The sequence below is a fragment of the Drosophila hydei genome, unplaced genomic scaffold (assembly GCF_003285905.1).
Source record: "Drosophila hydei strain 15085-1641.00,03,60 unplaced genomic scaffold, DhydRS2 tig00008119-arrow-pilon, whole genome shotgun sequence".
NCBI classification, from domain to species: domain Eukaryota; kingdom Metazoa; phylum Arthropoda; class Insecta; order Diptera; family Drosophilidae; genus Drosophila; species Drosophila hydei.
In genome coordinates, this window is record NW_022045830.1 from 2,843,013 (window position 1) to 2,863,560 (window position 20,548).

Sequence of the window (20,548 nt, forward strand, 5' to 3'; positions counted from 1 at the left end):
TGCGTAGTTTCTGTCTTCTGGGCCACTTTTTCGGCAGCCAAAGCAAATTGTTGGGTAAACAAAAGCGTTTCGCTGATAAGGCGTAAGTAAACACGCACCCCCCCCCCACCACAGCACCACTCCGCCAACACGTCGGCATTTTTGAGCAACAGTTGCGAACATTTCGTTTATTAAATACTTTCTATTACCTATGTAAATTAACGTTTATTAAGTTAAAAACAATATCAACGACGGCGACGACGATGATAATTTCACTAGGGGCGGGAACAAATCGTTCATGTGGCAGAGGCCTCACTGTATACGCTTGCTAATCGTATCCAAATAGTTGTAGCCATGGTAGGGATTGCTCGTCCTTGACCAGTCCTTGCTGTAGCCGTTCACATTGACCTCGTGCGGACTGGACGGATTGTAGCTGTTGGAGAAGCTGCTGCCCAGGAACTGTGAGTAGTCCGCCGGATCGGAGTCGTAGACGTGCGAGTGGCTCTGCACCAGATGCGGATGAATCTTACACAACGTCTTGTACTTCAGATAGTGTATCAGCCAGCCCGTGCCGCCCACCAGCAGCACGTTCATGCCCAGCACGCCGAGCAGCAGCGTGACCAAGGTCATCTTCAAGTGAGCTATTTTCATCAAGATGATCAGCGGCAGCAGGATCAGCCACTTCTTCTTCTTGCGAGCGCCGCGCGCATCTAATTGGAGGAAGGCGTTAATTAACTCGACTTCTGAATTCAGCTCTTGCTACTCACCACCCTCATCCATTACGCGGGCGGCTGTGCCTTTCGGCAGCGCCAGCTGCACCCCATGATTCCGTCCGAAAGTCTCAACGGCGCGTTTAAGGAACTTGAAAATATTTAACAGTTCACTGTCGCCTGAAAAAACATATGAAATAAGTGCGTAAGCAATTAGTGCCAACAGAAAATAATTGTTTATTGATTTAAGTGCTATTTGCTAAGCGCGCAAAACTGTTAGAGAGAAACATATTTGTCGGCAATGACGAAGATTGAATACACTTGCAGACCAAGGGCGAGGTAATTGAGATTAAAGCAAGAACATATCGCCTGATATAGTATATATTCCTTAGGTTTACGCTGCTCTAACTAAAGGATAACTAAAGGATATAAAAGTGCTCTTTGCACAGAATAACTTTCACAGAAATACAGACCTCTGACAACATCAAGTCAACTATTAACGAAGTTTATATAAAAATTATTTCATATCTTCACATATGCCAGCTGCCTCCTGCACCATGCAAAAATGGGAAGAGCCTCGAAATGCCCTATGCTAAGATACATAAAAGAAAGCCAAGTTGCGTGGAAATTAATTAATTAGATGAGCGATAAACATCCGCAGGTGTTTATCACTATTGAGAACCGATAAATCGTGGGCAATTCACTTTAGCCTCTATACGATGTTTGCAGTCCAAACAAAGTGATTGCTGCTGTTGCTGCTGGTGAAAACAATGTGGCCAATAGGCCGATCTCTCGCCACGAGCTGCGCATAAAGCTTAGCTGTTAATTGCCTTTGCTCTGGCTACCACTTTCCCATTCGAATGAGACCCACCTGCCAGGCTCTTGGCGTCGCTGAAGACAACAATGTCTTCAGCCGGTTCGCTGAGCTGGACGAGACGCAGAAAGCGTGGCTGCTGCTCGCCCAGCGCCCGCTCGTGCTCGTTGGGGAAAAAGCCCATGCCGTTGGTGGCCAGCTTCCAGATGAGTTTTGATGTTTTATACTTGATGCAGGACACCAGATTGCGCGTCTCGAAGCACTGGCGCTGATTGCGCGCTATGTAGATATCACTCTGGCCAAGCAAGGAGCCGCTAGCGCGTGCCGTTTCGACATTCACTTGGGAAGTGGGCTCGGGCGCTGGAGATGAGGATGGGTAGGGGGAGGGATATAAAGGTGCCTCTGGGGCTGCGGCTGCTGCTGCTGCCACTGTTGCAAACACCTCCTGTGTGCTGCCGAAATGCAAAAGCAGCAACAGCACCAATGCCACATAAGCAGCTATGCCCCAGCGAGAGAGCGACATATTGCTTGGATAGTTGTAAGTCTTTTGAATCTCGCGCACTGTCAAACACCACCGCACGGCTGGCCGAGTGAAACACAAATGGAAACTGAAGGCGACCGGGTACTCCTTTTATCACAAAGACTCAACCGCATGCCGGCTAACGAGCGGCTGGCTTGGCCACAAAGACACGGCGCCACAGCCCCATCCACATCTAATGCTCATGCAGCATGCATCAAGCGGCATGCACCGGAATTGAGATTCCTGCTTGTCAACAGCAGCAAGAGCAGCAGCAGCAGCAGCAACACAAACTGCTGCATCCAGCTCACAGTCAAAGTCAAAGTCAATGCCGAAGCCAGTGCGTCGCTTTCTGGGTCATAGCCAGAGCTGAGAGCGTGTTTCGAGGCGATCATTGAATGAGCCAAAGCATTCACAGCAAATTGAATCGCGTTCGTCGTCGTTGTCTGGATTATGAGCCAGCGACCGGCTCAATGCCTTCGTACAGCGTGCGACTGAAAGCAAAAGCCACAAACGTGAACGCCAAACGAAAGTGAATCCCGTACAGCCAACAGATACTCTGGCACACGAAACGCCTTGGCGCCATTCGGGCCTTGGCCTAGCAATGAGCGCAGCAGTTGCGGCTGCGGAGATGCCATGTAAATGATAGCAATCAGAATAAGTGCGAATGCATTTAAGTGAGATTAACCCGTATGCAGCAGCAATACGTATCGACTGCATATGGGCGTACACTGAGAAAAGTGCACTATATGGAATACTAGTCGACTCTTGTATGAAACATTTGAAACCTGAACATAAACAGCTTGAGTATAGCTTTGACATAGGCTAATATTGTGTAGATCACAGAAGAAAATTTAAATAATTGATTTGGGCATTATATTTAAATGGAATATATACTCCTAATATATAATATAATTTAAATAAATTAAATTTAAAAGAAAATTCTAATATTTTCTAACAATTTGAAAACCAATCTCTTCTTAGTCTAAGGTTAAGAAATAATAGAAATAATAGTATAGCTTTGACATAGGCTAATATTGTGTATATCACAGAAGAAAGTTTAAATATAATTAATTTGGGGATTATATTTGAATGGAATATATACTCCATATATATAATATAATTTAAATAAATCAAATTTAATAGAAAACTCTCATATTTGCTAACAATTTAAAAACCAATCTCTCTTTAGTCTAAGGTTAAGAAATACAGCCAAACACTGGAAAGAGCAAAGCCGCTGTTGATGAACTAACAAAGCTTCTTCTTTGTTTTATAAATTTTAATTAATTATTTCTATTCATATTATTAAGTAGGGAAACAATTTGATTTATTATTAAATAGCAAAAGTTCAGCGTTCAGCCTAGATGTTACCCAAGCAGGGCAAGATTTCAGCACAAGTAAATTGATTGTTTCTCTCAGTGTATCCGACAGATGTGCGCATTTGCGGTTGCTCAGCTTTAGCATCGGCGTGTAATTTGCATATTTGTACGAAAAAGTGTGCTTCAAATTGTTGCGAATTATGAATCGCTTCAGTGCGAATAAAATCAGAGCCGTAGCTGGGGATAGAGTTCGACTCGAAGTGGCAGTAGCAGTCGCAGTCGGAGTCGGAGTCGGAGTCATTGCATCTCTGACCGTCTTAATTAACAAGCAGCCAACGTTGCCACGCGAAAGTTGTTGTTGCTGTTGATGCTGTTGCAATTGTGATTTGTGCTGCTGTTGCCCCTGTTGCATTATTGACCAGTGAAAGTAACAATTGGCGCAGTTTGTCCACTGTTTTTATGGCGTGCTTAGCATGTAGCTGGTGTATTGTCCACACTGTCTCTCGCATTCTCAGCCAGCTAATTAATTAGTCACTGTCTACGGCTGGCCCCAATGGTCATGAGGTAATCCCGTATGAACTGACTTATAGAAGGTATCATATTCCAGCGTCAAGCATATTAGATTTTGTTACTTTGGCAGCTGCTGGTAGAAAGTTTATTGGCAATTGTTGTAAACATTGTTTTTAGCCAGCCCCAAAATAGTTTGCTCGAGCCGCAACTTGGTCAAAACTTAGCCAACAATGATGATTGGCCTCAGATCAAAGTCGATTGAGCTGATGGCTGCATATCAAATCATGTGGCACACGCAAACGTGCGAGCATTTCAAGTGGCCAACTGCCCCACGCCGAAAAACTACTTTTACGAGACTCAGATGCCATCGAGCTGAATGCACAATTAAACAAATTAAAGCCGAGAGGACTTTGCCCCAAAGGCAACTAGCCAACTAGCCAACTAGCCAACTAGCCAACTAGCCAGCCAGCCAACTAGGCAACTAGCCAACTGAGCAGCTGGTAACCGGACGGTCATTTTATTATATTGCCAGGCTTGAGGCTTATTAGTGTTTCCGCCAACGAGAGTTTGACTAATAATTATGCTTGTTTCGGAATAAAAAAACAGTGAAATTTTGCTGATTGATCGGGTGATTAAAATCCGTCATCAAATTTCAATGTCAAGATCATCTAAGCAGATGTTAAATTCCATATAAACACAGAAAGCATGGCTAACATAATTGGCAAAAAAATCAATTGGGTAATTAAAATCACATTTTATGGGGAACATCCTGGTCTATTAATTTAAGACTAATTGAAATATTTTTAAGTCATTTTCTGCGTTGGGCGATAGAAATTAGGCAGATTGCCTTTGTCTTTTCAGCTCAGCTACGAATTTTATGCCAAATAAAATTACTCACACTCAACCTTTCTATCCTAAACATTCCATACTTAGCTGCATACCGAGAAAATTAAGGCTATTCGAGATGGCAAAAGCAACAAAAAGCCCAGCTGAGAGTCGAGGATAAGAGGAATATGTTTACTGTATAATATACTAAATAAGATAAATATAAAAATAATATAAAATCTTTAAATCAAATAAATTCTTTAAAGCAATATTTTCAAAATTTTATACCAATGGAACTATTTAGATTTTGAATCATATAATTTCATTTAAGTCATATGTTTTAATGACTTAAATTAATTATAATTATCAAATGAAATAAAAGTAGTTTACTAATTGAAAACATTCAATATGCTGCATTTTTAAGACAGTAAAGAACTAACTGTAAGTTCTGTTATATCAATTTATATATCTATCAACGTGGCATACATATATATTTCTTGTAAACTTTTAAGAGTTAATCAAAAAAAGAAAACTTAACTAAGCTGAAAAGCAAAGCTCATTTTGGTTTGCGTCTACGCTAAAAGTAACATCAATGAATGTAGAGTACATTTACAACTTTTGCCATTTACCTTTGTAGACTATTTTCTGTGGAGTATATTTAACTCATCACTGGTTGTTGTATTCGCTAGTTGAAGTGTATACAAGTACCAAGTACCAAGCACCAAGTACAAACCATGCGAAGCATGGTTTCTGAAAATAATAAAATAAGTATGTACAGCAACCAATTAATTATAAACAATAGATGGCGCCATGGCTCAAGTTCAAACTATGAAACATTCTAAAATTTGACTTTTTATTATGCAAACTAACTGTGGCTTATTTAAATGTATATTAATCTAAATAACATAGCACTTATATCACTGAAACAATAACTGACTTACAGACAAATTATAATACCATATTTTTGCCACTCCTAGCCCGCAAGAGACGCATGATCAGCGAGTTCTTATCCAGCCCATATATCGAGGTCTGATCGCTTTGTGTGCTCATCGGCTCGTCCGACAAATAGTCCACGTTGGAAGTTGTTGATGGGTCGCTTACAACCGTATCTTCACTTGTCGTTGTTGTGGTTGTAGCTGCTGTGGTTGCGGTTGCCTCCGCTTCATCCGCTGTGCTTAGATCCAGACTCTCGCTGGTAGCCACATCAAAGATGCTGTTCGTGGACAGATCTGTGGAAGATTCCTCTGCATCCCGCTCAGATGTAGTGTCTTCAGTGCTGAAGGGTGCCACTGTTGTCGTCGTTGTAATTGTGATTGGTGGTGCTGTGGGCGTGGCATATTCAGTTGAGGGAACCGTGGGCTCTGTTGTGGATGCCCGCGTGGTTGCTAGTGTGGTTGCTTCACGTGTGGTGGATTCCGTTTCAACTGCATTTGCCGTTGCCGCTGTGCTGTCCATCATAAAGAGTATTTCCGTATCGGCTTCGATCTCGCCAAAGATTTCCGCCGCAGATTTCATATCGAAACTGAGCAAATGCGCATTCGCAATGCCCTCAAGTGTGTTAAGTGGTGCGGGTGTGGTGGTCGGCACAGTGGGGCGTGGCGTGGTTAGAGCCTGTTGCCAGTTGTAGTGCGGATACTTCTCACTGTGCGCCTTCTTATGATGCGGCCTCTTGTGATACACGTCCTTGCCACTCTCCGGCAACTGTTGAGTCTGCCAGCTGTCCTTGGCGGACCACAGCTTGGTTGTGGATGGAGCCTTAAGGGGCGTGGGCTGTGCTTCTTTGCTGTAGCTGTTCGCATTGAAGCCTTGGAAGATGGTTGCCTCTATTTTGCGTATCTTGCGATTGCTCAGGTCTTTGGGCGTGGGCGTGGGCGTTGGTCGCTTGGATTTCCTCAGCAAGCGACGTGGCAAAGGAATTGCTGTGGTTTGCGTGGGAGCCCGCGGCTTGGCCCAGGCTCTGAGTCTGAATGTGGTTGTCGATAAGGTGCCATTATTGCTGCTGGTGGGCTTAACGGCGTAAAGCATGTGGGGTATGCGAGCCGATGGCTTGGGGCTGGGTGGGGGCAAGCTCTGAGCCACCTCCTCGGCGGGCAGGACGCACTCGCCTTTGTGCGCGATCTTCCAATCTGTAAAAGTGAGACAGCAGCTGTGAGCAAAATCATTGGTGGTCAAGTCAAATAGAAAAGAACCTACTGCTGTTGGGATCCTTGCAGCGCACACGCTCCAGGTAGCACTCGTTGATGATGGTGTAGCTTATGCCGTTGCGGGTCGCGCAAACCGGGCTGTATTTGCTGGGGCAGGGCTTATCGCAGCGCCGGCAGGGGCCCTCATACAGAATGGTCCAGGCTGTGGAGTAGTTTTAATTACAGTTGCTGGCCAAATCCCCGACGGTTCAGTGCTTACCATTGCCCACCGTTTGACTGTACTCCATCAAAGCGCACACATTGTCGAAAGTGCGACTCTCGCCATTGAAGCTGCCGCAAACGGGTTCATTACTGAACACGCAGGACTTTGAGCTCACGCGTCTGGGTGGCTGCACCTCGTTGGCATAGCCAGGGCGGGATTTCGTTTGGCTGCTGCCATAGATACGCCTAGCTGAGCCCTGGGCTCTATCCGACTGATAGGGCTTGCGGGCGGGCAGCGAGTAACTCTTTTCCATGGTGCCGGAGTTGCTGATGAATTGAGTGTGAAACGTGGAGGGCGCAAAGATTTGCACGGCATCCTCGGCTATCTCGAAGTCGTCCAATTGGTTGACCTGCTTGTAGCTGCGCTTGCTGCGCTCCATCTCCGCCTTGGGCTTCGTCTTGGGCTTCCACTTGCGATTGTGCTTCATCTTGGTGCTGTCCTCGCCGCACAGACCCTCCGACACAATGCGCCAATCTGCAAAAGCGTAACTTGAGCTGCTGTTGGGTCAAGCTGTTATCGTGAGCTTACTTCTGCGGGTGCGTATGTTCTCCGCATTGACCAGACACTCGTTGGAGAAGGTGGACTTCACGCCTGCATAGCTGGCACACACCGGCCTATAGACATTCGTACAGGGTATCGGGCGACGCCGCTTGCGCTGGCCCACGAGCACAGTGTGCGCCGGCTGCTTGGGCGGCTTTTGGCCACGTGGGCAGGCGCCCCACTTGTGCTCCAGCCAATCGGACCTGGTCAGGCAGCTGGTGCGCATCATCTCGCAGCGGTTCCGGAAGCTCTTGCGCTCACCCGTGGCCACGCTCACGCCGCAAACGGGCTGAACGACCGCTTCGCACTCTAGATCACAGCTGGGCAAACAGTTGTGCAAGGCGACATCAACTGCAGGCGGAAGATAGGAGTTGAATATAGAGGCTACAGCTCAAAGCTTCCTTAGTGACTTACACAGTGGGCCGCCCATTAGGTTTTCGCGCTGCGCCTTGCGCAAGTCGCACTCGTTCTTGAACAGCAGATACTCGCCCTGGCTGCGGCCACACATGGGCGTGTTGTCATTCGCGCAGAGCATCGTCTCATGATCCACAGTGGCAGCTGCCGCAGCGAGCACAGCCAGCAGCCAAGCTGCTCGCCCAAATTCTAAGCCCATCCAAGTCATGCTCTTTATGAACTGCAGTACCTAAGTCCAAACTAAATGCAATTGGAGATGCGTTCAGCTCTTTTATACCAAAGCGTGAGACGCGCCGCTGATTAAGAACCAAAAATTGTTGCACTGCAAAGTTGTTGTCAACACGTGATAATCGCAGACGCACAGATGAGATAAGTGCGCAGATAGAAATATGCTAAGCTGTTGTCGTCACATATTGCTTTGAGCTGAGCAAACTTATCTCTGGCTTCATATAACTAGCAGCTGCTACACATTCACTAACGACGGCTCAAGCACAGATTTCAATTAATTTTTTAAATCTATATATATATATATATATATATTATTAATTATTAATTATTAATATTATATTTCAGTTTATAATATATTTTTATGCCTACTTTCAGTCTGTCAATCATCTTTCCTTTAAGTTAACAAATCCTAAGTTTATAATAAAATCAAAAATAAATTAGTTTTCAGGCTCAACAACTTTTCTAATGTGCACAGTTTTAGCGATTGAGAAAAGTTTTAATTTAGTGAATTAGATGTGCTTCGATTGGTCTTTTGCTGTATGAAAATCGAGAATCTCGTTGTGGCTTTTGCTACGTGATTTCTGGCCGATTTTGACAAAGCGGCGCGATTCTAGATAAGACTTGAAACTTGGCATTTGCATTGATTGTGTGGTCGCTGCTGCTGCCTAAAGTTTGTAGCTTGTCTGAGTGGCAACTGTGCAGTGACTATCTTTTCCGCACTTCTACAAACTGATTATTGCGCATTTCGAGCTGCTTATCGCCCCCAATGGCTTTACTCATGCTGCACTTCATGCCGTATCAATAAAGTTGACCACGCTGCAAACTACCTGAACTTAAGCTGAGCTGTCTGTGAGTGTGTGTGTGGGTGTGAGTGTATCTCACTTTTTTAACGTTGAATGAATTTTGCGCAATCGGCAATGGAAATTCTCTAATATCCGGCCGATAAGTGGGCGACGCACATATTCATTCAGCAAAATATGTCGAGTTTTCGCACGCTTGCAGCTGAGATAAGCTTTAATCTGGCTTACCAATATTGCCTTTGAGCCAAGAGGCGTGAATGATAAGCAGATAAAAGAGAAGTGCGAATTAAAGAGTTTTCGATTAGTCTCTCAAGCCTTTGGGCCAATGCTCTCTCTACTCACTCAAAATGGAGTTTTATCAATTTTAAGACGCTCATCACAGGAAATAAAGATAAAATATTCACTTAACGTTTGGGGTAGCCATTTCGATTAAATTAAACAAGCTTTTGGCCTCAACGACTGCGATTATTAATGCGATAAAAGTCGACAAAGCGGGTTTGACTTATTGCCAGCAATAAAAATCACTTGCATATTTGTCAAAGTGATATACTAGTTTGCATAGAGACAAGCATGCAAATGGACGTGCTCTTATCGATTCACTTCGAGGTCCATTTATCTTGAGCTCGATTAAAGCCATCAAATAAAATCATTTGCTGTTGAAGTGCTCAACTGAAAGTTGGGCTCCTTTTGCATGTTAACTTTTGAATTAATATCGAGTTGTTTTAATATCAAATTTGGTTTTGGTTATTTTTTAAATGATGAGCACCAAATGGCTTGGCTCGTCTGGAGCAGAATTTTAAATATATTTATTTATATTGTATATGAAATATTATTTATACTGAGCAGGTATAAAAACAAGGCTTTTCATTTAGCAGTGCCAAAAATGATCGAAGTCACCGAAAAATGTGCTCAAACAACAGAAGTTTGAAATTGATTTTAAGCGATTTCATGGCAACTGAATAAGTTATTCATTAATTGAATAAAGCAACCTGATCGGCGTGTGCTATACAAAAACTTTAACCAAGGCTAAAGCTCTTATAGATTCTGACATCGTCGGCTGCATAACACGAACAGACGGACAAGGCTAGAGCTACTTGGCTGATGATTCTTATCAAAAAAAAAAAAAATTAATATATATATATATATATATAAAAGTCTGCTACTGCTTAGAAATTAAATGGGTTCAGGATAGAGATTTACATATAGCTTAAGATAATCTTGGCTCCATCACAGCCATTATTAAAGTGTAATTACCCAAAGTCTTCATCTGAAGAAAGTTACTATTTAAGGCCTAAACAGTTGTAATCTTGGCAGCCCGATGGTTTTTGGGAACCAACTGCCTGTGGTCAATTGGCTATTCTTAGCAAAAAGGTATTGGGAACTTGGTCGATTTCTGCGTTGACATAATCGTCGGCGAGTCATTACGATTTCGTGCCGAACTGTTGGCAGCTGCTCTTTGCAGGCCATTAGATGGCAGCCATAAGCATCTTTTGAGCGCTAATGGCCAACAATTTGAGAACAGCAACAGAAACGGGCGCAAAATTGCAAAATTTAATAATGCGCGCCTAATGGAAAATACCCGTTTGCTCTCGAATGGGCCGCTTGGAGCTGCAGATCACGAAAAGAAAGCAGCTGTGAGCGTGTGAGCGTTTGCTGAATCTGAGCGCTGAATGCGACGCTTAACTAGGTGAAATGTGTGCGTGTGAGAGAGGGAGAGAAAGAGAGACAGTGGAAGAGCGCGAGTGAGCGGCGATCGTGGCATTGTCTTGGATGGCTACTTGCTTGGCTGCTTGGCTGGTTAGCTGCTGCGGTGTGACTGCGGTCTTTGGCAGCTTTGTTAGAGCAGCGGGAAAAAAACGCAACGCAGTCTAACGACAAGAGCTGAAGCATAAAGACATGCGAGGACGGGTGCAACGGCCACTAGAGTCAGTGAACGCAGCGCATTAAAGCAGAGCAATAAACAAGTAAAGCCAACTCAGAGTTAGATCTACAGATCTGCAGATAGTCAGACTTTAAGACCCAGTGCTAAAACATAGATACAGCTCTTGAGTGCTGGCCCGTGTTGAAGATGGTTGTGCAAAAGGCAGCCACGCCCACACTGCCAGCCGCAGCTGTGGCAGACGGCGCGGACAACTGCTACATGCAGCAGTATCAGAAATATGCCACACACTGCGAGACAGCGGACAGCGGCAACGGCAGCGACCTGGAGAGCAACAGCGGCCCCGTACAGGCCACACTCATACTAACGGACGACAGCGAGGAGAGCGAGCCCTCCTCTTTGAACAGCGACAGCCTCAACTGCAGCAGCACGGAATATGTGCGCCAGGCGGCAGCTAAGCCCAGCGGACAGCTGCGCCAGCGGCACAAATCGCTGCGCATGCTGGGCACGCTGCTGCCGGACTCGCTGCTGCGTGACATACGGGACAGACGCAGTGCGGAGTACGTGGTGCAGTTCACCAGCCCCGCCGAGGTCAAGGACAAGCCGCCAAACCGGCAGCCCAAGGCAGTGTCTATAGCTGAGCCAGAGACGGAGCCAGAGTCGTTGCGCTTGTCGCGCGAGTCGCTCAACGAGGCGAACATCGAGGAGCTGCGTGCGGCGGTGCAGCGGGCCAACTTTGTGCAAACCGGTGAACAGACTCTGCTGGCCGCCACGTCGCAGACGGACAGCAGCAACGGCAATGGCAACAGCAACAGTAACAGCAACAGCAACAGCAACAGCAATCGCTGCAGCAGCAACTACAAATATGCGGACGATCAATACTACAGCTTTCACATAAACGAGCACGAGAACTTCAGGAGCTTTGTGCGGCACGGCGACCAGCGGGACGCGGCAGCTGATGATGAGGAGCACGACGTGTTCGCTGGCTATCGAGATGTGCGCAGCAGCGCCAGCTCCACACAGTCCACAATACGCTCCGCCAAGGGCACGGTGCGCGGAGTTAAGAATCGTGTGCGCAATGGAATAGCCACGTTCTTGCAGCTGCAACAGCAGCCAAATGCTAAGGTAAGTTGTGTAACCAACAGTTTCCCACGCTGCCTTTACACCTCTCTGTGTGTGTGTGTGTGCTTTGCCCTTTATTGAGTCACTTGTTCGCCAAATTATGCAATCGCAGCGCGCGCATCTTGGCAAATTGTTTACCAATTGCACGCTCCATGGGAGAAAGTGCTGCCAAACAATTGCCGTTAGTTGGGCTTGTTGTTGTTGTGGCTCTGCTTGCTGCTGTTGGTTTTCAATATACATTTATATATATAAATGTGTGTGTATCTTTCACATTTGGTATTTATGTCTGGCCGCCTGCTCGTAATCTAATGAGCCACGAGTCTGGCTAACACCATAAACACTGCATCTTTTCTCCTCTCTCTGCGTGTGTGTGTGTGTGGTGTGCGTGCAATTACACACTCACATGTATAATGAATACCGTTAAGTGGCTTATTTTGTTGTCGCTCGCTTGGCTTTGGCTTATTTAGATATCGGTTTTGTGGTGCTTTGGCACCACTCGCTGGTTTGGGCCAGCGGCTTTTTTGCTCTGTCTATTTTCTGTCCATTTGTTTTACTTTTTTTATTTTTTGTTGGTTTTCTTTGCTCCCAGAGAGATAAATGGTTTAGCTTGAGCCGCTGAGCTGCTAATGGCAGCGCTCGGAAATTGTGCAGTTAGAAAACTTCAGCGTACAACAATGGCAACAACTAATCATAGAAAGTCAGCAAAGTTGTTTGAAATTGTCAACATTTTCTTTAAGGCGTGTGCTCAGATCTCATTGTGAACGAAACGAATCAGAAAGTCAATTAATGAAACAAGAGAGTCTCATATAACTGAGATATTACATGTATATATAGATATATACCTCGCTGCTTTGTTGGCCACTGAGATGCCCAAAATGTGCCTATTGCCATTTACCCAGCTCATTCCTGCATGCCATAACCACAATAGCCACGGGAAGGCGCAGATTAAATGGCTTTGCAAACAAGTAGCGCACTTCCGATACGTAACATATCCATATAATTTACTCTAACTGCCTGCCAGCAAAACTTGATTTTCAGTTTAGTTTGCTCAAGAATATTGCAAGGCAAAAATACTCTATGAAATATATTGATAAGAACACAAAGTTTCATAGGCACTTGTAGTCGAAGCGACTGAACTGGCAACTGACAAATATATTTCCACAAAGTCTCCAGGAGGTTGCCTTAAGGCTTAGACAACAGCTTCAAATTTTCTAGTAGTTCCAACAGCATTAGAACGATAAAAATCATTGTTAATGAAAGTGCAAATAAAACTATGATTATATTCATTACAAAGGGCATAAAGTTCTATGAGTTTATAGCACTAGACTAAACATATAACTCACATGCATCACTCATTAATTTGCGGTCATTAAATACTTTTAAATCATTCTTGAAGTCTCACAATTTCGTAAACTAAATGAGACATCTAAATTCTGCAGACTTCAATCATCATATCATTTTTATGTATCAGTGATATTCGTAAACAGTTATTTGAGCATTTTATAACGAGCATAAACCTGTTGGAACTTTCCGTTGCTCTGTAATGAAATAAATGTGTTGTTCAGCCGAATATGTCCATTTTTTGGGGTTTGTTTTTTATGCTCTTTAACTTTTATTATTGAGTTAGTCAGTTGTGCGCATTTCACTTCCACAGAAGACCCGGAAATTTCCCTTTATCTATTTTAATGCTCAGATTTAAGATCAGTTTAATTGTTGCTTTTGTTGCTGCTGCTTTTCACTTTCAAACTTATAGAGCTTGACTCTGGGGGCCTCATGATGAATTTGATGGAATGCTACGAGCTGCAGAGGCGAACAGATCGTCATAAATTAGCTAAATGCCAAAGAAAAGAAATGTGTTTTATGGCTTTATAGCGGCTCACATGCAAATTAGCCAAAACGAAAGAAGTCGAGCTTAAGGCCAACGCGTTGCGATCCTCATCTGCATAACAATCGCAGCGCTCAGATGCTGCTAATTACAATGCAGCCAGCATGCGAGCAACTGGCAGTAGCAACTAGTATGCAGAGCAAACGCTTTGAATCGAAAGTGAAAATCTGTTTGCCATTGTTTTTCTGTTTTGTTGCCTTGTTGATTTGATATTGGTAGCTAGCAGAGCCCTTTGATTTATGCTCTGGACTTGGCAATTGGCTCTAAGCCATGCATAATTAGAGCAAGCTGCTGTCAAATTTGCTGTTGCTGTTGCTGTTGCTGTTGCTGTTGCCACAATTAAAAATCACAATAAAAGCAACAATCAAGTTGTTGCCTTCGTTTTGTCACCTTCGAGAAGGCAGCAACAACAGCTGCGGCTGCGGCTGCGGCTGTCGGCTGTCGGCTGTCAGCATTGGCATTAGCCTCGTATCTGACTCCGCTTGTTGCTCAACTCTTCGATTGCCAATCACTCGAACCGACTGCTGCCTCTTTGCTGGCCATACAAGTGACCTGCTTTCTCTTTTTACCAATTCATGCGGCTGCTGCGGCTGCGTCTTCGTATATGTTGCGGCTGCAGCTTGACATAAACAGAAACAAAATCAAAAAAAGCAAGTAACTGTGCTCTACTCTAGCCAGTGATCCACTAGTGGATACTCTGCAGCCAGTGCAGCGTTTTCACTCCATCATCAGACACGGAAACACTCTTTAGTAACTGTTTCAACTTCTGCTTTTAAGAGCTAACGCCCTCCCTTCGCAGATACTAAAAGTTTTCACTCTCAAATGAACTTGCAGCAACAACCTTTATTCTGTCTGTTCGAAATTGTTGAACGTTTCCAATAGGTTAACCATCGTGTAGATCTGAGTGGATAACGAGAGAGGTGTACACTATACAAAAAGTAACAAAAGAACGCGAATTGGTTGAGTCAAGATATTATATTATTGAGCTGTAAATGGATAAAGGTAAATCTTAAGACAGTTCGGCCAGCTTACAGTCAGAGAGATGTGCAGATTAAGACATAGATAAAAGAGATAGTCTATGAAGACTAGACAGTCCAACATGTTTCCTGATGCCTTTGGTTATATTAAAACTTTACATAGTAAGCTCAATATACCCCTTTCCAGCAACAATGCTTACAGGGTATATGAAACTGTTACTGCCATGAGGTTAGCTGTGCAAATCACGTGTGTTAATTGTTCGTCTTTGTGTTATTTATATTTTTTCGGCAACTCACAAAATCACATCTTAAAGCCGACTGACGACACGAGTTGCAGCTAGCCGAAGCGTTAATCAGGCTCAGCGGGAGCAGTGAATGGCGCGCTGCTGAGGGGTATGGCAGGTGGGTGGGGAGGGTACATCCTCGCATTTTCACCAGGGACACTCGTTGTTGTTGAATGGGAAAAACCGCCTGGCGACATCGCACAGCGACGTTCACCGCGTTGCAAAAGTTGACTTTCCATTTGACCGCAGCTTGTTTTTGTTTTGCTGCAAAGTTTTTGGCTCGAGGCTTTGAACTCTATTTTGTCATGATTTGAGTGAAATATTTTTCGCAATATTCGAGCTATAAATTAAAAAAATTGATTTTCACGCAAAGAGTTGGGAGATAAAAAGTTTGAACTACGAAATATTTATTTTTGTTTTTCACTGTCATTGAAGAGCATGAATATTTGTTTTGGTGATCTGCATTTGTGCTGCCAAATGCTAATTGGAACAGGTCCCACTGCTCTGTGGTCCATCGCATCCCACTTGAGTCGCGTATGTGTTATCAAGTGCACTGGGGTCTAACGGTCTTCGGTCTAATCTCGATTTGAATGCATTTGCCTCTGCGAATTCTCGTTGGACCGGTTTGAAAAGCGGGGGATTAGAGACTTATTTCGGAGTATACCCACGTTCGTGACTGCACTTGTACAGTTCATTGATACCAGTAGTGGCTCGGTTGGCTGGCTGGCTGGCTGGCTGGCTGGAAAGCAGTTCATTAGCCAAAGCAGACGCCACCAAAGTTGGCCAACTAACGGAAATGTTAATTGTCAAATGAAATGAGTGAACCCGAACCGGTTCAGCACCGGCCTTACAAAATAAGCCATCATAAATAGTCGGAAAAACGTCGCATTTCCATTGTGCAAATGTGTGCGTGTGCGTGTGTGTGTGTGTGTGTGCGTGCTTAAGCCACAGCTGCTGTCAATTGGCTAGCAGTTTTTCCATTATTGCTTAATTGAATTGATTAATAGGATTTTGAATAACATGCAGTGTCGTTTGGTTACGTGAGACGCCAAGAGCTAATGAACCCAACAGGTTGTAAACACTTCACAATGCGTCAAAAGAAACTCGTGTCCGAGCCGTCTTTACATTTGGTTTTAACGCATTCCAAAGCCTATTGTCTTTGCTGTTGGTTCTGTCTTCCAGAGATTTCTCCCCTGTTGAAAGCGGAAAATGTCGCTGCATTTTGTGTGGATTATATTTGGTCATGGTAATTGTTTTATACTCCGTTCTTTGCAGCCTCATTTGATCTTCATTTGGTCTCGCCCCATTCGGGCCATGACCAAAGTCTGAGCTCTGTGGCGAATTCTGTGCCAATTTCAAGCATTTTATTTTTAGTGACCCGCTTTTCCTGCCCGGCTAGAGAACTGAAACTAACATTCTAATCTTTTACCTATTCCTACCATTCGCAGTGCTTCATGGAGAAAGACCTGGGCAAGGTAGTGCTCTATACGACCAGCATGGGCGTCATACGAGACACCTACACGAAATGTGCCAATGTCAAGCAGATACTGCGCACTCTGCTGGTCAAGTTCGAGGAGCGGGACGTCTTCATGAGCGTCGAGTATCAGGCTGAGATGCGACAGCGCATGCAGAGCTCACAGATCCGGGTGCCCCAGCTGTATGTGGAGGGCCAGCACATCGGCGATGCTGCGACAGTGGAACGCATGAATGAATCCGGGGAGCTGCGACAGCTGCTGAAGCCCTACAAGACCATTGCCAGCAACTACACCTGCCAGACCTGCGGCGGCTATCGGCTACTGCCGTGCCCCTCGTGCAACGGCTCCAAGAAGTCCGTGCATCGCAATCACTTCACGGCCGAGTTCGTGGCGCTCAAGTGCATGAACTGCGACGAGGTGGGCCTGGTCAAGTGCCACAACTGCTGAGTAGAGAGTTGAGCCTTCGCACCATATCTATATATATACTCATATCTAGCAGCTAAGCGCACTATTTGCATTTTGTATAACCCCTAATCGTAAGCCCAGTTTAACTTAGTCAACAACAACAACAAGAACAAGCATGCAAACATACTAACTAACCACGCCTAGTTCTAAGTAGTAAATAGTTTTGAAAAGGCAAAGTTTGTGTTTTACTGTGACTTCAAATGGATTCTGACTTATATTATAAATATTTTATGGCCAGCAAAGTAATTATATTTTATTAATCGGAGCACGATGTATTAATTCTTTTTTTGTGCAGAATTCATTGAGCTGGGAACATTTCGATCCTCTGTCTCTGATCTGCTTGATGTGTGGACATATGAAGCTATATATTTATATTTGTTCTCAGTTCTCAGCTAAAGATAAACAAATATAAGTTTTCTCAATTATAAAATAAGTGAAATTGGCTCATTTTCAGTTTTATAAAAATATATTCATAAATATTTAAAATTTCCTTAAGCAAATTATTTTTTGGTGCATGAAGTCTTTAAGGATTGACTTTAACTGCTTTAAGTATATTTTTTTCAAAATTGGAATCCGATTATACACTTTGTGTTGGGCCAAGGTATGCACACTCACACACAATACAGTTAACCATGTCTGATTGTGTTTGCAGTCTCTATCTCACTCACTCAAAGCTGCTATCTCTCTCTCTTCATCTATTCCTCTTTGCTTGGCAATTATGTAAACCTGCTCCACCCAGACTCCGCACTGACCGTGCAATTTTCTCGCGCCATTTAATTTCTGCCAGCCTGACCCCCAGCCCCTGGGCCTGAAGGCTTCCTTCTGCAGCTCCAGCTACAGCTTCAGCCTCAGCGTCTGGCGGCCCAGTCGGGCCATTTGCTATTGCCATTTGCTTTTGGTGTCTTTGTTAGTTATTGTTATGGCATTTTTAAATGTTATTTTCCACTTGGCTCACACTTGTGTTTAACATGCCGCCCACACGCACTCTGCCAGCCAGCCAATCTGGCCGGGCCAACTGACCAGGCCAACTGACCCTGGGCCAGTAGCAGCAGCAGCAAACCCTTTACATCAGCGGGTGGCGTTGGTTAAAATTGTTGTGTTTCCGCATTTGCTTGTTGGCGACTGTTGGCACTGCGGCCCGGATCGTTAAATTCACAGGCGGCTACATTGTAATTACCAGGCCGGGCGACCCGTCGAGCGACTGGCCCAAATCCTGAGCCAAGGCAGCTTGATTTATGCGCCAACAGCGACGCCGTCGTCGCCGTCGTCATCGTCGTCATACGCAATTTTTCATAAACAATTTGGCACAATAACACACACAGAATATACCGGTGGGCATGAGGGAGTGGGCGCTTCTACGAGACGGCAGCAGGTGGGTTGGGTGGCTGCCAAAAACCGTGCAATATTAAAATAAATATTGTAAATGCCGGTAATGCGGGCAAACGGTGGCGTATGAGCAGCTTGTGGCCACAGCAGGATTGCCGGGCCTGGCAGGCCTGGCAGGACTCGCAGGACTCGTTCGACTGACAGCTATATGGCAGGCACTGGCTGTAACCGAACCTATACTGCTGCCAGTTAAACCTTTTAAAGGCACACGCCCTTTCGCAGCCTTGTGTTGGAGCTGCCATTGTTAACTTTATCCGCGGTAATTAGTTTATGCGCGCAATTTCATGTGCATTTCGGTCATTAAATATCATTGTTGTTGTTGCTGTGGCTGTTTTTTCCAGCTGCTGTGTGCATAGTTATTATTTTGGCATACTTTCCGGCACCGGCTCCAATATGTACAGCGTACGTCGAAGCTTACAGTTAATGCTGCATACTTTCCGGCGCAGGTGTTTAAGTCCGCGCACTATAAATTGTGTGGTTGGGGTAGGGGGCGGCGCTCCCAATTGGCGACAAATAAAATTAGGAACACATTATGTTTTCGACAAAAACTTTGAAATTGTTTAGCCCCTCCAGCTCCGCCGACCACACTCGGCCATTCGGCGTGCCTTGGAGCTCATTACATTTACTGGGGCTGGGCCACAAATCACGGGCAGCTACTCAACGGATTATTAAGTGAAAATTATGGCACTCCTAAGGCTCATAAAGCATTCACAATGCTCTTGGCCCCGCCAGCAGCGGCGGTTAGTTACATTTTTTATTGTCAAAGCATTGCTGATGTTGTTGCTGTTGCTGCTGCTGCTGGCAGTGCCCTAACCCATTTGGTGTCTGCCATAAAACTAACATAGCTCACATTATGGTACAGCCCAGTCAGCCAGAGACTTTTATGCTTTCACTGTGTGCATAAGTTTTAATCTGCCTTTGTTACAATCCGTTGGCTTCGTTCACTATGTGGTTCAACTGATGATGCTCCTGCTGCTGCTGCTCCAGCTCCTGCTCATGTTGCTGTTGCAGTTGTGGCTATTGCAAAACAAAAGACTACACTGAAGCCCGAATGCTCAATCCCAAGAAGCCAAACGGTGACTAAATGCTTTGTTCAGTTAACTGAGACTGTGGCATCGATAATGGTTGCTTTTGTAACATATCACAGCAAAAGGCATTTTGTAAGATATGTGTGAAATGTTTGGAGTTGGAGTAGCCCTGGGGACACATTTCGCTTTTCTACACTTTCTTTCTTTAGCCCCTCCTTGTCCCTGTCAGTCCCAAGAGATAGTCGGAGTTCTTTTATCTATTCACTAACTCATAAGAAGTTCCTCAGACTAGAAATATTCATTTTATATAAATTATTTATATATATATTCACTCGAAATACAATATTGTTTGATCTCGTTAGTAGTTCTTAATTTTTTAAAAATTTCTTTTCATATTTTTATCTGCCTGTACTTTCTACCATTTTCCTTAGTCCAAAAAGCGAGTTACTCTCAGTAAAGCAACTGTTAAAGTTCTATTATAAAGGAGTCCTCACTATATCCAAGTGGACTTAAGAACAGTCTCAAGTGCCTCAGTGAATAGCATTAAGTTCCTTGCCAAGCTGTGGCTTAGCTTTTTCATTACCTGCCTACTTAGCTTGAATCCCTTCATTCTTGCTGTTTTTACTACTTTTAATTAAAAAAGAAAACACTTTTGCAATTCCTACTATATAAACTATTCTTTAGTATATATTTAGCTCTTATTTTTTCGAAGAACGAACCCATTGATACACATTTTGCCAAGATTTCTGGCAACTTTCTCTGCTATAGTATAAAGTTTTACTTCAATTTGTGTTACCAACATCATTAGCCACTTTTTATACCCTGCACAGGCAGCCAAAAGTGCAAAACAATTCACAACTTGTGCGCAGTAAATAAAATAAGAACAAAGAAAAGAATGGGAAAAGAAGCAGCTAAAAGTAAGTAAACAATTGATTAAAATTTATGCACTTTATCCGCTTGAACCGCACACACAGAGCCGCAGCCA

The 20,548-nt window shown here is 44.3% G+C and overlaps 3 protein-coding genes across 3 annotated transcripts; 1 reads left to right on the top strand and 2 right to left on the bottom strand.

Moving 5' to 3' along the window:
• Window positions 1-263: 263 nt before the first annotated feature.
• Window positions 264-2,296, bottom strand: LOC111594584. Its single transcript, XM_023307942.2, has 3 exons — window positions 1,561-2,296; window positions 747-869; window positions 264-689 (listed from the first exon to the last, which is right to left on the bottom strand). Exons 1-3 carry the CDS (start codon window positions 2,024-2,026, stop codon window positions 292-294), a joined length of 987 nt encoding a protein of 328 aa, XP_023163710.1. The 5' UTR covers window positions 2,027-2,296; the 3' UTR covers window positions 264-291.
• Window positions 2,297-5,553: 3,257 nt separating this feature from the next.
• LOC111594570 lies at window positions 5,554-8,262 on the bottom strand. Its single transcript, XM_023307927.2, has 5 exons — window positions 8,035-8,262; window positions 7,609-7,971; window positions 7,078-7,554; window positions 6,868-7,020; window positions 5,554-6,800 (listed from the first exon to the last, which is right to left on the bottom strand). The coding sequence occupies exons 1-5, from the start codon at window positions 8,240-8,242 to the stop codon at window positions 5,623-5,625; spliced, it is 2,379 nt and encodes a 792-aa protein (XP_023163695.2). The 5' UTR covers window positions 8,243-8,262; the 3' UTR covers window positions 5,554-5,622.
• A 2,877-nt stretch (window positions 8,263-11,139) lies between these two features.
• LOC111594585 (glutaredoxin domain-containing cysteine-rich protein CG31559) lies at window positions 11,140-17,282 on the top strand. The gene is made up of 2 exons (XM_023307943.2): window positions 11,140-12,066; window positions 16,658-17,282. The coding sequence occupies exons 1-2, from the start codon at window positions 11,203-11,205 to the stop codon at window positions 17,129-17,131; spliced, it is 1,338 nt and encodes a 445-aa protein (XP_023163711.2). The 5' UTR covers window positions 11,140-11,202; the 3' UTR covers window positions 17,132-17,282.
• The last annotated feature ends 3,266 nt before the right edge of the window (window positions 17,283-20,548 follow it).